The sequence below is a fragment of the Hemicordylus capensis genome, chromosome 16 (assembly GCF_027244095.1).
Source record: "Hemicordylus capensis ecotype Gifberg chromosome 16, rHemCap1.1.pri, whole genome shotgun sequence".
NCBI lineage: Eukaryota > Metazoa > Chordata > Lepidosauria > Squamata > Cordylidae > Hemicordylus > Hemicordylus capensis.
Genome location: NC_069672.1, coordinates 6,423,795 through 6,441,822, shown reverse-complemented (window position 1 = coordinate 6,441,822; position 18,028 = coordinate 6,423,795). Strand labels below are relative to the sequence as shown.

At 46.0% G+C, this 18,028-nt stretch overlaps 1 protein-coding gene across 2 annotated transcripts; it reads left to right on the top strand.

Annotated features, from left to right (window-relative positions):
• The first annotated feature begins 845 nt into the window (after window positions 1-845).
• Window positions 846-14,742, top strand: LOC128338477 (zinc finger protein 436-like). Of its 2 annotated transcripts, none has more exons than XM_053280978.1 (2): window positions 846-944; window positions 10,900-14,742. In XM_053280978.1, the coding sequence occupies exon 2, from the start codon at window positions 11,130-11,132 to the stop codon at window positions 11,832-11,834; it is 705 nt and encodes a 234-aa protein (XP_053136953.1). In that variant the 5' UTR covers window positions 846-944; window positions 10,900-11,129; the 3' UTR covers window positions 11,835-14,742. The 2 variants fall into 2 exon arrangements, with proteins under 2 accessions (XP_053136953.1, XP_053136952.1); XM_053280977.1 differs by having other exon boundaries at window positions 922-952.
• Window positions 14,743-18,028: the final 3,286 nt, after the last annotated feature.

The window sequence follows — 18,028 nt, the reverse complement described above, 5'->3', positions numbered from 1 at the left end:
GTGGCCCGAGCGGCAGCAGCGGATCAACCACCGCACCGAGGAGTGCAGACAGAGTGATGCCGAGCCTGCCTCCTGGCCCGGCGTCGCTTCCCAACTGTGTAGGCGTGCCTGCGCAGTTGACAGAATAACCCGCCGCCACTGTCCGCCATATCGCCGCCGCATGCCCTCAGCACTCGGCTGGCGACCCACCGCCGAATCTGCTGCCTGGGGGGCGCCCCCGTGACCTCACAGGTATGTGGGGGCCGGGGGGCGGGGGGCCGGGGGGCACCATTACAGGGCCAGAGCTTGCCCTGGGCGCCGTTTCCCCTGATACGCCACTGCATGGGCAAGCCTGGCTACCAGTCACGAAAGCTTCTGTTTTCACAGTTACAGCTCTTCCCTCTTCACACAAAGGCAGCTGTAACCATGAGCACCAAGATCGAGAGGGTGAGTTATGTTATTGCGGGTGGGTGGGTGGGGTGGATTTCCGGCTGGCTTTGGTGCTGTAACCATTAACAGGGCTTTTTTCTGTCCATGTCTTAATAGGACTCTGGTCTTCTCTTCCCCAGGATAAAAATACCCAGATCATTCAACCACTTCCCATTGAACAGTTCCAAGTTCCCTCCCTGGTGGCATCTCAAGGGAGGGCTGAGAGAGCCTCCTAAGGACTGAAGAGTAGTCAGTCCTCCCGGGAGGGGGCTTGCTAGAGTCCTCCTCCTCCCTTGGTGAAAGCTTTGACTCCTCCTGCCAAAGAGCTTTCCCCTGAAACATGAAGACCTTTTATGAACTTTACTACAAAGTCAAGTTTTCTTGTCACACAGGAAAAAGGAAACACCGGAATTTCAAGGACAAAGACTATTCCATGGAATGCATCTTCAAGGTGCTCCCAAGTCACACCAATGCCCGCATCTTCTAGCCTCTTTTTGTACAGCAGTCCATCATCTCTTAGTACATCGTATTCACAGGTTAGAATGTACGTTTCTGGGAGCTGGCTAATGATGTCGTCTTCAGCTAGAAGTGGGGAAAAGGTGGTGTCAAAAAACTCATTGGATTGTTCTAAGACTTTGGGGGAGAAAGGAGTTGGTGGTGCAGGCTTATATCCTCTGCTTTTGAATCTTTTTGGGATATGGTCTGGATTTATCCAGGTCTTCCACTTGATTCTCATGTCCTCAGGAACATGGGAGCCCTTCATAGCTACCTGCAGAAGTGACCAGTCTTTTCCTCGATACTTCAACCCAACTTTCAGTATTGTATTTTTGGATATCATGGGCGCAAAAGCATTTTGTTCTTAATGCTGAGCTGTGAGATCGAGGGAGGGAGAGACATTCTGGGGCAGAGTAGTGATTCTGGAGGACATACTGACTGTCTTGCAGTGTGGGGCCAGCAGGGATGTCTCAGAGTATTGGGGCACCAGCTCTAAGAATAAGATGATTAGGGATGTGTGAACCGGCTCGACCTTGAGCCGGTTCAACATCGAACTGGTCCAGTTCAAAGGCTTGCCCTTCAGCCAGACTGGGCCCAGTTTGGCTCGAGGTCAAGCCTAACCTTCCCCCGGTCCGGCTCAGGGCTGGTTCCCTGTTAGAGGGAACACTGCCCGGCTGGCTGTGAGGAACACCGTCAGGAGCAGAAAACTGTGCGTGGTTGGGGCTGGGATGGGGAGAGAAAGAGAGAAAGGGTTTGCAAGACCTCTTCTCTGCAACCTCAGATTGCCTCCAAAGCTCTCAGCAACCGGGTCGTGTTGAGTTGGGGAAGGGGAAAGTCCTCCTTGTCAATGTCATATTTATTTACGGTCATAGACCAAAATTTAAAGCATGCATAATAATACACAAATGATATAATAGTAGTATATACAAAGACCCAATATTATCTCATCCTAGGAAAGTCCTTCTTGCAATTCATATTTAATGAACATGTATTTCTTTTCTCCTCCTATCCCCCCACCCCCACCCCCGACACACTTTCTCCTTTTTGCTGGTTGGCTTTGCTTCAGCTCAGGGATACAAAAAATTGAAAATAAGGAGGGGCGGGGGTGGGACAAGCCAGTGTGGTGTAGTGGTTGGAGTGCTGGACTAGGACCGGGGAGACCCGAGTTCAAATCCCCATTCAGCCATGAAACTAACTGGGTGACTCTGGGCCAGTTGCTTCTCTCTCAGCCTAGCCTACTTCACAGGGTTGTTGTGAGGAGAAACCTAAGTATGTAGTACACTGCTCTGGACTCCTTGGAGAGGAAGACTGGGATATAAAATGCAGATGATGATGATGATAAATAAATCAGTTGTATGATCAAATAGCACTTTGGAGTGGTTAATTGTAGCAGTGTAACAGAGTGGAAACTGAGGCTTAATAAGTTTATTGAACAAAGTGACTAAGGTTTATTACTTATCTCTGTAATTTAGAGATAGATTACAGCAGTCCTACTCTCAGTAAAATATCATCCTAAGAGAAAATAAGTCTCCAGTAAGACATACAAACTGATCAATCGGTCTACAGAACAGATGATTGACTTGAGAATTCAAAATTCTACCCCAGGCCTGCCTATCTGTCTATCTACACACACACACACACACACACACACACACACAATACATCAGTGGCAAAAACAAAGACACTGTGTGTATGAACACATAAATCCCAACAGAAATGATCTTGAGTGGTGTTTAGCCAGGAGGAAAGAAAACGAAGGAGAGATGGAGTAGCCTTCTCCAAATATCAGATGGGGTCTATCACAGAAGAAGGAGTGAACTGGTTCTCTGTCGCTCTTGAGGGCAGGGTTACAACCAGGAGTTGGAAAGACTGAGACTAGGCATTAGGAAGGATGTGCTGACTGCAAGAAATGGTGGAGCTGGAACAGCCTGCCTTCTGCAGTGGTGGGCTTCCAATCCCTGCAGGTTTTTAAGCAGAGGCTGGAGAGGCGTCTGTCAGGGATGCTGGAACCCCAGGGTGAGGGGTTGGACTAGAGGATCTCCAGGGTCCCTTCCAACTCAGAATCAGAATCAATTTTATTACAGCCTTAAGCCAACCAGAAAGAAAACCATAGGAAAAACATGCAGCAGTACAATAAATCCCTTCCAACTCTAATGTCCAATGATTCTATAAATCTTTGTGAGCTGTGGGTTTGTTCCTCTTTGGCATCATTGCATGTGGCAATTCTTGCTGAGGAAGGGACTCCATGACTTCTCTCTTCTGTACTTTTATGCGACAGGATTGTATGCAGTGATTTGATGACTGATTCTGTGGTGGTGCTGAAGGATCTGTGCCTTTGTTTTGGAACAAATTATCACCCATTATATGATCTGTGCTTTTGTTTAGGTTAAAAACGACCTTTGGGGGGGGGGTAACATCAATTAAATAGGTTTCGGGTTTTTTCTTTGTAACATCCATTGAAATTGCTTCTAAATTGACATGCTTTGTATTGGAGTGCACGTGGCTTCTAATCAACAGAAATATGCATGTGACATCTCTATCTAATTAACAAAAATAATTTGGAGTTACACACGTTACTGTCAAGCACCTCTGCCACAGTCATTAGATCCAGAATGTGAAATGACTTAGCTGCATCCCTAAGCAGCATTGGCAAACTGCCTTTTCCCTCTTAATCCCCTAGATCAATTCACTGGGATACTATTGCACACCCAGCCACACCATATTTCTGTATGTGTGTGTGTGTGTGTGATGGTTGTTGCTTTGCCAGAGAAGGGCCCCTTATTCCTCAATGGAAAGTGGGTGCAAGCCAGCTGGGTGTAGTGGTTAGAGTGCTGGACTAGGACCGGGGAGACCCGAGTTAAAATCCCCATTCAGCCATGAGACTTGCTGGGTGACTCTGGGCCAGTCACTTCTCTCTCAGCCTAACCTACTTCACAGGGTGGTTGTTAAGGAGAAACTTAAGCATGTAGTACACCACTCTGGGCTCCTTAGAGGAAGAGCAGAATATGAATGTAAACATAAAATAAAATAAAAATCTTACAAAGCTCACGTATAGCCTCCCATTCGAATGCAAGCCAGGGTTTACATTTGAATGGGAGACTACTTTTGCTAAGACCCTGCTTAGCAAAGGGATTATTTGTGCTTGTATTAGCAGCAACAACAGGGAAGTGAAGTTGAAGAGGAAGGCAAGGGCCTGATTGAAGATTTCAGCTGAGTTAGAGAAAGAATGTGCCAACTGTAAGAACTTGTGGAGATCGGAACAGCCTGCCTTGGGCAGTGGTTGGCTTCCCTTCCTTGCAAGTTTTCAAACAGAGGCTGGAAAGGAATCTGTCAGGGTTGCTGGAACCCCAGGGTGAGGGGTCAGACTAGAAGATCTCCAGTGTCCCTTCCATCTCTAACATTCTCAGAGTCTCTGTTGACTGTGTATTTGTTCTATTTTGGCATCATTGCATGCTGCTGTTCTCGCTAAGGAAGGGACTCCGTGTTCTCTCTCTGGGCTACTTGTAAACAACAAGATTGTATGCAGTGATTTTATGACAGATTGTGTGCTGTTGTTGAAGGAATCTATGTGTGGGAGGAACAGGTAGCTTAGGATGAGAAAAGGTGACTGGCCCAAAGTCGTCTTCTGAGCTTCATGGCTGGATGGAGAAGGATTTGAACTTGGGTCTCCCCAATCCTAGTCAACTCTCTCTTCTTTCTCCTTATTTATCTATTAATTGTCCTTATTTAGCTCCAAAAGGATTTCTCCAAACTGGGGGACTGGGCAACAAAATGGCAAATGCAGTTCAGTGCAAAGTGACACCCGTCTGAGCTGTTGGTGACTAACCAGGAGAGGGATCTTGGAGTTGTGGTAGACAGTGCATTGAAAGTGTCGACTCAGTGCATGGCAGATGTGGAAAAAAGGCATTTTCATGCTCGTAATCATTAGGAAGGGGTGTGATTTAAAAAAAAAAATGCCCTTATACAAATCCATGGTGTGGCCACATTTGGTGTACTGTGTACAGCTCTGGTCACCATATCCTTAAAAAATGTTGCTGAAGGAATTCCTGCAATCTGTGCGTTTGTTTCAAGTTAAAATGCCTATTTGGGTAACATCCATTAAATATGCTTTAGTTTTTACTTTGTAACGTCCATTTAAATTTGCTCCTACACTTACATGCTTATTAAGGATGTGGCTAGTACTCAGAATTTATTTATTTTTATTTGTTTGTTTTTACATTTATATCCCGCTCTTCCTCCAAGGAGCCCAGAGCGGTGGAGCCCAGACTGGCCCCAAGTCACCCAGCAAGTCTCATGGCTGAATGGGGATTTGAACTCAGGTCTCTCTGAGCCTAGTCCAGCACTCTAACCACTACACCACGCTGGCTCACTAACCACTACACCACGCTGAGTAGTAAGGACCAGTACAGCTAGACACATTCAGAAAGTTATTTTTCTTTTCTGTATTGCTTGGAATCCAAGTTGCCTAATGTAATAAAAATTCTCTCCTAGACTGAGCCAGTGTGGTGAAGTGGTTAGAGCACTGGAGTAGAACTAGGGAGACCAGAGTTCAAATCCCTGTTCAGGCATGAAACTCACTGGGGGACTCTGGGCCACTCACTTCTCTCCCAGCCTAACCTACCTCACAGGGTTATTGTGAGGATAAACATAGCCATGTACACCACTTTGGGCTCCTTGGAGGAAGAGTGGGATATAAATGTAAATTAAATCTGGTAGTGGAGAAAATCCCACCTCTGCATATCATATCATCTCTCTGCATATCATATCATCTCTGCATATCGTGATTTGAACTTGGGACTCTCCAATCCTAGTGAACCCCTTCTTCACTCACCTCTAATTTATCTATTAATTGATCTTATAATTCTATATAAAAAGCTTGGAGAACTTTCAGTTCTCTAATTAGCCAATAGTTAGCCAATGTAATTTGAAGCAAACTATATTTCTTTAAAGATCCTTGCCCGCCCCCACAGTCATTAGATATGAAGTGTGAAATTCTCTAGATCCACCCTGAGAAGAACCAACCGGTTCTTCTGGCTTAATCAGTTCATTGGGACAAACACCCACACCTTTGCCCTCAAGGAAAGGAGCTCTGTGTTTGTTGCTTTTCAGCTGCCATATAGAAAAAGGAGTGAGCTTGTAAGGGTGTGGATTTAACACCCTGCCAAAACTTTATTTCGCTGCTGCTGTTGTGAACTTACACTTGGTTTCGCACTCTGTATATGCTCTGTATAAGAGGCAAAGTCACATCATACACAAACTGAATTGGCTCTTGGAGATGGTGACCATGTAGGATCTGGGCGCGCAAACAGAGACAGAGAGAGACACACTCAGAAAGTTCAGTGGGCTTTATTATAGAAAGTTGCTCATCAGGATAAAATAATCCACATTAAAAAGCATGTTTCCGATTCAAGGTGGAGTGTAATGTGCCTAACTAACATATGTGTGTGCAATCAGTAATTACAGCTATCTAACAAATCCTAATAAAACATTTAGAGAGAAGCAGAGAAAGAAGGAAGAAGGGAGGGAAGGCTTAGGAAGGGGGTGGCAGTAATGAGTAGGGAGGAGGGAAGAGGGATCCAAGGCTTGTGGAGGCAGCATATTACCAGGGGCAGAGGCTTGAGAGCGGTGGGGCTTTCAGCTGAAGGAGAGAGGCTGTAGCTGGAGACAGGAGCTTGGGAACGATGGTCAAGCTGGCTGGTCAAGCAGGCAGTTTGCTCAGAGCGAGGCCAAGAGTGAGAGCACCATGGCTGGGGAAGTCTTGACTTCTCACTGCACAGCAGAAGTCACAGACAATTCCTGTCCATGGACAGAGTTCCTGCTTGTTGCCCCGCGGCTTAGCAGCAAACTCTGGGATAGCTCTTGAGCAAGTATGCTTGTTAGGCAAGATTGCTGACTCTGTCTAGTAAGCCTCATTCTTTATAGTTGTATCTTCCTTTGATCTCCATAGAGTCTATTCCAAATATCCTCACCCTTCCTGGGTCCCCAAAAGCTGACAATTTACTGTTACATTCAGGATATTGTCTTTTAATTATTCAGGATATTAGCTCAGTCCAGGGAGATCTCAATCCCATCTTCTGTTAGCTACTATTTGGGGGAGGGGGCGTTCTATTTTGCCCTAAGCAAATCTGCATCTCTGAGCTGCAAATGGGCATCTTCTCTTGTCCCCAGATTTCTGGTGCCTGGTCCCAGAAGGTGTTAAAAGGTGTTAATAAAATAAGAAAAATCTATAGGTGTTTTCTTTGTGTGCATTTATATAGAGTGGAATTTCTATAGACAGTAAGCAGAGCAGAGCAATCATTGACAAGGATTAACATAGACCTTGCAGGAGGAAGTGAGAGCTCAGCTTCTCACTTCTTCCAGACGTTATCTGAAGGTTAGATTTTAGCATTTGGATCACTCAGGCCTGGCCTTTGTGTTTGAGTACCCATTTCACAATACAATGCTGGATTGCCTCTTCCTTCACAGAGCGGTTAGCAGAGGCAGTCATGGCATTAATAGATCTCTTAATAAAATGGAATCAGACACAGGCCAGAATTCTACACATTTCTGGGTTGGTACCTCTGGGTCTAATGTTGGGGTAAGGGGGTCTCCAACACTGCTGCCTCTGAGGACATCTCTATGGGTTATCCTCTCCATGTGACTTGAAGGCAGGACTATGCAAATTTCTTGAAAAAGCCTTAAGAGCCTGGGGTTGGGTGGGTTGTTTAACCCCACCCAGTTCTTTTTGTCTGGCGTTGGCTCCAGGCAGACCTCTCTCTTTTTGCCCTACAAAGAGCTGGTCTTGTGGTAGCAAGCATGACTTGTCCCCTTAGCTAAGCAGGGTCCACCCCTGGTTGCATATGAAAGGGAGACTAGAAGTGTGAGCACAGTAAGGTATTCCCCATAGGGGATGGAGCCGCTCTGGGAAGAGCAGAAAGTTCAAAGTTCCTTCCCTGGCAGCATCTCCAAGAAAGGGCTGAGAGGGATTCCTGCCTGCAACCTTGGAGAAGCCGCTGCCAGTCTGTGAAGACAATACTGAGCTAGATGTACCAAGGGTCTGACTCAGTATGTGGCAGTTTCCTATGCTCCTTTTTCAGATTGTTTTAAGGAGAGGAGAGCTGGTCTTGTGGTAGCAAGCATGACTTGTCCCTTTAGCTAAGCAGGGTCCACCCTGGTTGCATATGAATGGGAGACTAGAAGTGTGAGCACTGTAAGATATTTCCTCTCTTAGGGGATGGAGCCGCTCTGTGATGAGCAGAAGGTTCCAAGTTCCCTCCATGGCAGCATCTCCAAGATAGGGCTGGGAGAGAGATTACTGCCTGCAACCTTGGAGAAGCCGCTGCCAGTCTGTGTAGACAATACCGAGCAGGATGGACCTATGGTCTTACTCGGTATATGGCAGCTTCCTATGTTCCTATGCAATAGTGAGCTAGTTCTTCCTCTGTCCTTCAACCAACTAAATTGTTCTTGAGTTTTTCTTCTGTGTCTCTTCTCCACCTTAAAGCTTCTTCTCCCCTGTTTAAAAGAAGAGCGAGCGAGCTTTATATTATTTATATTCCTCCGTTGCTCTTCTGTCCTCCTAGTTTGAATGGAGCACAGAGTGAGAATCTGGCATGATCTGGGAAACCGCTCCGCAAGCTGCCGCCCACAGAGTTCGAGCAAAGCAAGGAGCAAGCTTGAGAGCCCAGCCCAATCTCCCGCCCTTTGGCCGCAAGATCAGGCATGGGTTGTCCAATTCCCAGTGCCTTGGGAACTGTAGTGGCACCGCAGAAGACTGGCGAGGCGTTTTAGTGGTGAAACCCATTCCTGCCCTCTACACATGCTAATAGTTGCATGCTACTTATAATCATACGTTCCTGCACATAGAATGTTAATTTCAGGCCTTTCTGCTTGGGTGTTTTCTAGAAGAAGTGAACTATGAATGACCCTGCCTCTCCCAGGCCAGGTGCAGGATTGATAGGAAAATAGGAACATAGGAAGCTGCCATATACTGAGTCAGGCCATTGGTCTATCCAGCTCAGTATGGTCTTCACAGACTGGCAGCGGCTTCTCCAAGGTTGCAGGCAGAAATCTCTCTCACCCCTCTCTTGGAGATGCTGCCAGAGAAGGAACTTGAAACCTAGATGCTCTTCCCAGAGCGGCTCCATCCCAAAGGGGAAGATCTTGCAGTGCTCACACATCAAGTCTCCCATTCATATGCAACCAGGGTGGACCCTGCTTAGCTAAGGGGACAAGTCGTGCTTGCTACCACAAGACCAGCTCTCCTCTCCAACATCTTGCCAATTAGCACAGCTAGGCACTGGAAATGCATCCCAAAATAATTAGGAAGGATGAAAGACTTTGCCTGACACACAGCGTGTCCCAAAACATCTGGGGAAGATGAATCAGGCTGTGCCCAGGATTGGAATGCACTTGGCATCGGATCACACACTTGCTGATAAGAAAGCCCATTACTCCCTTCATCCCCTGTTAGATGAAAGGAATCAAGTACTGAAATTTGACATGCATACAGTTGATGTAGGAGGGGGCCCCACAGCCTTCTCTGAATGCTGTTTAAGGGTATATAAGGAGACACATAGACACCCTAAAATTGGAGTTCTGTGTAGGCTGCGGAGGCCCAGGCTGCACACCAGAGGGGCGCTATAGGGTTACGCCTGTCCAGCGAGAATGGGCTCCCCGCAGGTGAAGTCTTTGAAGGACCAGGGATGTAGGACTGCTCTTTAACTTGTCATCTTCTCTTTATTCTATGATCTTTGTTTGTTTGTTTGTTTGTTTGTTTGTTTGTTTGTTTGTTTTATTTACACATTTTTATACCGCCCCCAACTTATATGTCTTTGGGCGGTTTAAATAAAAACAAAGTAAAACATCCGTTAAAACAAAAATGAAAAGTTTAAAACATGACAGCAATTTATAATTTTTAAAAGAATATTTTAAAACAGCATTAAAACCATTGAAACAATATTCATTAAAAGCCTGGGTGAAGAGATGTGTTTTTAAAGACTTTTAAAAAGCTGTTAGAGATGGGGAGGCTCTTATTTCACTAGGGATCACATTCCAAAGCCTCGGGGCAGCAGCGGAGAAGGCCCGTCCCTGAGTGGACACCAGACGAGCCGGTGGCAACTGCAGACGGACCTCTCCAGCAGATCTCAGTGGGCGGTGGGGTTCATGACGAAGAAGGCGTTCTCTTAAATACTCAGGGCCCAAACTGTTTAGAGCTTTATTGGTTATAAACAACACCTTGTATTTTGCCCAGAAACATATCAGCAGCCAGTGTAACTCCTTCAATACAGGAGTCATATGGTCTCTCCGAGATGACTATTTGGCTGTTACTTAGTTTCATTTGATCTGTAATCCTCTTTAAACTATTATTGAGCTTTGCTTAATAAAACCTCTGTTGGCATTCAACCCTGGTTTGAGCCCATTGTCTGCGTATCCCAAACAACCTGTTGCACACTGGCTGGCCACCGGTCGCAATACAGGAACGTGGACCCAGCTCCATCCTCACTTCCACTCCCTACAGGCACCAGTTGACTCTGGGGGAAGCTGTCTCCTGCCCGCTCTCCCGAACTGTACGGATCGTGCGGCTTCCCAGAATGCCCGACTCTCTCGTCTGCCCACTATTTACAGTGCCGAAAAAAGATGGCTCTCTAAGGGCAATGCCAGACCTAACATTCCTGAACCAATGGGTATGGAAAAGGAAATTCCAGGTGGAGTCCTTGAGATCAGTATCGGAAGCCCTTCATCACCTAGACTTCTTGGCATCCATTGATCTCAAGGAGGCCTACCTAAACATCCCGATCCACTTGGACACCTGAAATAACCATATTTCATAAGGCACTATTAAGGAAATGCATAGATTCTCAGGTTGAGATCAGTAGTTTCAGCAAGCCATTCAGATCCATATTATTTCTTAAGGTAGAGACACACAGGCAAACCATTGACTCATGACAATAGGATCTCCTTATGGTTCCTTTTCTATCCCAGGCTCTGATCAATTTTCTCTCTTACTACCAACAGGTGACAGTTGGGAGAGGAAAAAGGACAGCAACCTAGTGGAGGGAGCTGCTATACGAAGAAAGAGGGACCAACAGAGAATAAACACTGGAGCAAAATGGAAGAACAGGAATGAATCATCTGCTTTTCAGCATGTAATCAGACAAATAAGACAGCCAGAAAGAGAAAGGAGCCTTTGCCCCCTGCGAAGCAAAAGCTTCAGCTCTGAACCAAGCTATCAACCTTAGTGGGAAATGAAGACAAAGAAGAAACCACATAAATGCCTGGAATGTGGAAAGAGTTTCAGCCAGAGTGGAGAACTTACTATACATCATAGAACCCACACTGGGGAGAAACCATATAAATGTGTGGTGTGTGGAAAGAGCTTCAGTCAGAGTGGACATCTATCTTTACACCACAGAATGCACACTCTGGAGAAACCACATAAATGCTTGGAGTGTGGAAAGAGCTTCAGTCAGAGTGGACATCTTACTAGACATCGTAGAACCCACACTGGGGAGAAACCACATACATGCTTGGATTGTGGAAAGAGCTTCAGCCAGAGTGGAGATCTTAGTAGACATCGTAGAACCCACACTGGGGAAAAACCACATACATGCTTCGAGTGTGGAAAGAGCTTCAGCAAGAATGGAGACCTTATTGTCCACCATAGAACCCACACTGGGGAGAAACCATATAAATGCTTGGAGTGTGGAAAAAGTTTCAACACGAGAGGAGAACTTATTATACACGGTAGAACCCACACTGGAGAAAAACCACATAAATGCCTGGAGTGTGGAAAGACTTTCAGCCAGAGAGGACATCTTACTGTACACATTAGAACCCACACTGGGGAGAAACCACATACATGCTTAGAGTGTGGAAACAGTTTCAGGTCAAGTGGAGCTCTTACTTCACACCATAGAACCCACACTGGGGAGAAACTACATAAATGCTGAGAGTGTGGAAAGAGCTTCAGCACAAATGGAGAACTCGTTATACACCATAGAATCCACACTGGGGAGAAACCACATACATGCTTGGAGTGTGGAAAGAGCTTCCGTACGAGTGGACATCTTATTTTACATTATAGAGTCCACACTGGGGAGAAACCACATACATGTTTGGATTGTGGAAAGACTCTCAGCCAGAGAGGTCATCTTATTTTACACCATAGAATCCACACAGGGGATAAACCACATGAATGCCTACAGTGTGGAAAGAGCTTCAGCCGCAGTGGAGATCTTACTAGACATTGTAGAACTCACACTAGGTAGAAACCACATAAACAGTGTCCTCTCTCTTTTTTCATCTATGTGTAGAATGAGTTACGTTCTGGGTGGCAGTATCAAGGCAGGGTGCGCATTCAGAGTGGGGCCTTCCTGATTCAACCTAAGTGGGATCTAAAATTAATTGAGCACATACAAAAAACCTTTGTGCACTTACACATGCACACACCTTAGAGGGAACACTGCACATAAGGAAGGAGCTTCAGCACAACTTGATAAACTTACTATACATCACAGAACCCACACTGGGGAGAAACCACATTAGTGCTTCGAAGAGCTTTTGCCGTATTGAAGAACTTTTAATATATAATAGAAACCATACTGGGGAAAATCATATAAAAGTTTGACATTTGGAACGGCTTCAGGAGGAAGGGGTACCTTACTGCTTATGTGCAAACTCATACACAATATAAACCAAGCACGTGAAACTGAGACAAGCCTAATAATCTTTCCTATGTATATGAAATATAAAATCTTGTAAGATTTCTTCTTTTGCTCTGCGTTGCTTTTACCCTTGTTAGCATCATCTTGGGAACTGGTAATACAGATGTGTTTTTGTGTCTGTGTTATATATAAATTTGCATAATTGGTTCAAATTGATCAATATTAGTGTTTCACAGTCTATGCATTCTTTTCATTGACTGTGGATTCTTTGTGCGTCTCTGGAATGTGGACTGGGTGAAATATCCTAAATCTCCCTGTCCAAGCAGAGATTTTTATGCAAAGTTTATCTCCTTCTCTTCTTTAGAGAAGCATGTAATAACCAAATGAACATGACGTGGGTGGTTCCCCCTGCTCTCAGTTAAGAGTTTCTTATAGTCTTCAAGGTGCAAAAGGGAACCTTGTTTCTAACCTGGAGGACCTTAGCACAGCCCTACAAGATGCCCATGGGATGTCAGAACCCCTCAGGGCCTTTCTCTCCAAGACCCACTCTTTGAAGGGACATTCCAGAAAACAGACAACTCAAGACATGTCCTCAGGGTTCTTCTAAGTCAAACAATGTACAGCTTCTGAAAGTTGCACCATCCTTGGGTCATGATGCTCTTCATAGTACTGTTGCCTCAAACAGAAGCAACACAACTGCTTGGGACACAATGAACAGCCTTCAAGCTGAATGATAATGTGGAGATAGAAGCTATTGATTGCGTTATGCCTGAGACAAACCTTATCCATCGAAACTTTTACTCTGTAGGCCTTGGAGATTCTGATTTAAACAACACTGTTGTGCCTTCCCAACATACTGGCCTGCTAAACTCAACTTCCTTGCAGGAGAACTTGACTGACTAACACCAGTCTCTGGTGTGCGCCCACAATGGTGCTCTGGCAGTATTTACCCCACTGTGTTCTCAGCCGCCGCCCTCTGACCTATCTTTGAATATAAGCAAAGAACTTTCCCCGATTCCCCAGGACCTCTCACAATCTGATTTGTAGGGGACTACTTTGGATCTTATAGAACATAGAAGATCTCCAACAGTCTCTACTGGTTGATATCCAGTATAATATGGCTCTCTCAAGTTTCTTTCTTGGAACATTGCCGGTTGGCGAAATTACAGATCCTGCTTTCAATGATTATTTAGGACTATTTGATATTGTTATGTTGCACAAAACATGGGTGCATGGGAAAATATTGACTGAAGGCTCTGTTTTGGAGGAGGAGAGTGGGCTAGACGTAAGGATGGATTGGTCACTCTTATTTCCATGAAACTATGGGCTAGTGTTAAGCAGCTTGATCAACGTGGGCATATTGCCTCAACATGTTTAGTCAATCTCAGTCATCATGTTATTTTGTCTATTAACTACCTCCTCCCACATACCATACAATCACAAGCCCAGGAACATTGGCTAGCATTAGAATAATATACCTCTGAACTGTCACAGACCTTCCCCGATGCCGCAATAGTAGTGGCAGCAACTTCAATGCTAGAATTGGTCTTAAACATGAGATGCTATATGCACATTTCAGTGGTGTCCCTCCTCTGTATGAGGAAGTCCCTTACTAACATGAGCCTCTAAGGACACTAAAGTTAACTGATGGGGCCACCGTCTGATGCAATTTGTGTGTATATTAGATCTTCACATGCTGAATGGAGCAATATGGAGTGATCACCCCGCCAAATTTACCTATTGGTTTGGGTGTGGTGCTAGCTCCATAGATTATGTTATGGTTTCATGTGACTGACTGAATAATGTGGCCTTTCTCTCATTTGATAATGATCATTTGCCCTTATTCTTGGAATTATAATTAAAAGGACAAGGCATGCATACAATGGACAAATTTCTAGCAGCCCCAGAGGTAGACTCAGGCTACCAAAGAATTAAGTGGTCCGTTAGACTGTTGAAAGCAGTATCAAATTTCTATGCTTCAGAAAAAGCTCACCTTGGTTATAGTAGAATTGTAACTGTGGAATCACCGGAAATAGCTATTCAGTCCTATCAGGGGCTTTCAGTTTCAACTCACTTGTGAGATGTCTTTGAAAGTGAATTATATATAGTAGCAGCCACTCAATGTGAGGACAATTATAAATTTTAGTTGTGGTTTGACCAGGAGTGCCGGAAGGCTAATTTTAAATAATATAGACTGAATAGTATTAGATATACTCTTCTGATGCCACCTAATGGCGCAGCGGGGAAGTGCTTGACTAACAAGCAGAAGTTGCTGGTTCGAATCCCCGCTGGCACTATATCAGGCAGCAGCGATATAGGAAGATGCTGAAAGGCATCATCTCACACTGCACGGGAGGAGGCAATGGTGAACCCCTCTTGTATTCTACCAAAGACAACCACAGGGCTCTGTGGGCGCCAGGAGTCGAAATCGACTTGATGGCACACTTTACCTTCATGCTGTGAAAGGCTTCATGGGCTGATTGATGGCACACTTTGCCTTTAATGCTAATGCTTGATTCCTCCTACTATGCAGATGCAGAAGAAACAATATAAGGGAACTAATTAAGAGGGGGGGAAGAGGAAGCTGTAAAACAAATTTGGTCTAAATTGATCCAGGTCTCTAGACAGAAAAATTCTGCCTCCTTTTGACATATTTGAAGGGCAGTATAAAAATTCTAAAAATAAATAAATCCTATATAATAAAAGGCTAAGTGAGTGGCCGTGGATTTGGAACGTTGGGGATCTGCGTCCCTGCCTCCCTGGGTTGTTCTGGGCCTGCGCAAAGCGCAGGCCCAGAAGAGCCCAAGGGACACAGGACCTCAGAGACCAGTGTCCCACAGCCACGGGTGGCCATTAGCCGGTGTGTGGCGGCGGGGGAAAGTGGCCAAGGCGGCGGCGGAGCCGCCGCCTCGGCCATGAGCTGAGGCACGGCAAGAGGAGGCCGAGGCAACCAGAAGCGGCCGCCCTGAAAAAGGCGAGGGCAATGGCGACGGGGGAAGACCAAGACGGGGGACAGGGAAGCTGGGCGAGGTGGCGGCGAAGCCGCCAACGAGGCCCCCGCCCGCTCACAGCCGTCGCCCCCGCCTGCTCACCCGCCCTCCCAGCTGCCCAAAATGAAGCTTGGCGAGGTGGCGGCGAAGCCGCCAACGAGGCCCCCGCCCGCTCACAGCTGCTGCCGCCTGCTCACCCGCCCTCCCAGCTGCCCAAAATCACCTTCCCCGCTCCCCCCCAAAAAAGATTAAGGGCCAAAATGGCCCATGAGAAGGTTGCCGCCCCCGCCTATCGCCCTCCCAGCTGTCGAAGACCACCTTACCCGCTCCAGCCCGAGGGAAAAGAGCAGAGCTCCTCTCTGTGCTAAGTCACTGCTCAAACTGCCGCTATGGACGCAAAGACGCCTATTGCGTCCATTGCGACAGTGTGGGCAGCAGCTTAACACAGAGAGTAGCTCTGTTCCCGAGTTCCTCTCTTCTCCTTCGGGCTGGAGCGGGTAAGGTGGGCTCCGGCAGCTGGGTGCGCGGGAGGGCGATAGGCGGGGGCGGCCACCTTCTCATGGGCCATTTTGGCCATTATTCATCCACCCCCCCCAAAAAAAAAGTAAAAGCAAAATAAGGAAGAACAAAAACAGAGACAACAACAAAACAAAAAACAAAAAGAGAGAGGGGACAAGGGGGGAAAAAAGAGACAGAAAGAGAGAGAGATAGACAGAAAAGACGGGATAGAAAGCTAGCGCCCGTTATCATAACGGGCTTAAAAATACTAGTAAATAAATAAATAAATAAAATATTGTAGCAGGTGGATTCCCTAGACTCTACTAAGATAACTTGCCATGTATCAGCAAATGTTTAGTAATCATTGGATCAGTGAGAAGAGCTCCTTTGACGTCTGTGAGGAGAGCGGGTTTGTCCGACCCTCCCCGCAGACGATCACTTACTCTTTACTGGGCAGGTGGCTAGCCTGCAGCTGTCCTGCGCCTCTCCCGTCTGCTCCGGGGTCAGATGCAGGGAAGCGCTGCTGTGTGTTCCCACCCACCCCCAGAACCCCAATAATGCACCATGCAAGCGTGTGCTGCATTATTGGGATTCCTCCTCCCCCTGTGTGCCCACTGTAGCTATAAGCAGCCATGGCAGACATATGATCGTTCAAATGAAGTTAAGGGAGCGCTCACTCCCTAAATCTCATTTAACTAGGAGGCTTCAGAGGTGGGTTTGACAATGTGTAGCCACTGGGATCGAGCCTGATCCCAGTGGTTCACACGAATGTGCAAAGCCAGGCTGGGCTCCCTTCGCCTGGTTTTGCACGCTCGTGGGAATAGCCTCAGATTTTTCATCACACTATGCAGCTGATTCAGTGTAGATGACATCTGTTACACCCAGTCTAGCCAATCTGCCTCCTTGCCCCAGTCACCACCTCTGAAATAGAAAAGTTAATAGCACAGCTTAGACAGCAAAAAGCCCCTGGGGCTGATTATATCTCTGCTGAAATGATTCAAAATAATGTTGTTGGTGGGCCCCAATTCTGTCAGTTCTTTTCACTGCTATTGATCATGCTGTGCAGATTCCCCACGACTGGGGCCTGACGCTCTTTTAAATAGAGTCCCGCTCTTTTAAAGTGAAGCTCTACGCCAGACTTTTATGCTGGAAATTCTGGTCCTGGTTAGACATTGAGAACGTTCTGGCCGTTCTGAACGTTCTGGCACAGGCAGACTTCAGGACTAGCCGATCAATTTCTAGTCCTACAACATTTGGAAAAGATGTACAGCTCTAGGCCATTGCTGCATTCATTGATTTCAAATCTTCCTTCAATTCTATTTACAGGGAAGGTTGGATACTTCTGCTATTGATCATCGATTGCTCACTCTTATTTGTATGCCTCATCAAAAGAACTATCTGAGGGTGATGAGCAATCAGCAGGGCCATTTATCAGGCCCAGTTCCAGTCCAGAGGGGTGTAAAACAGGACTGTATTTTAGTTCCCCCTGTTATTTAACTATGACATAAATTCCCTGGTGCAAGTCTTACAAAATTCTAATTTCCACCTTCCTAATTTGGCCTCTCGTCCAATTCCTGCACTTCTCTATGCAGACGATACAGTAATATTATCCTTTTCTGAAATAGGTCTGCAAAGAGCCCTTAAGAGCCCATTTGCTGCATATTGTTTGGAGGAAAGATTAGATATTAACTATACAAAAACTAAGGTCATAGTGTTCCCCAAGAAATAATCCAAACATAGATGGCAGATCAATGGCCAAGAAATAGAGCAGGTTAAAACTTACAAATATTTAGGGGTGGGTTTCCAATCAAATGCCTCCTGGAAGGCTCATGTGGCTCATGTTACCCAAGGAGTACATAGAAGTGCAACTGCACTATCTAGATTCTATTTCTCCAGGCGAGGTAAATATGAACCTGAAGCAGTGTGAGCTTTCCAAGGTAAGGCAACATCTCAATTATTGTATGGTACACACATTTGTATATACCCAAATTT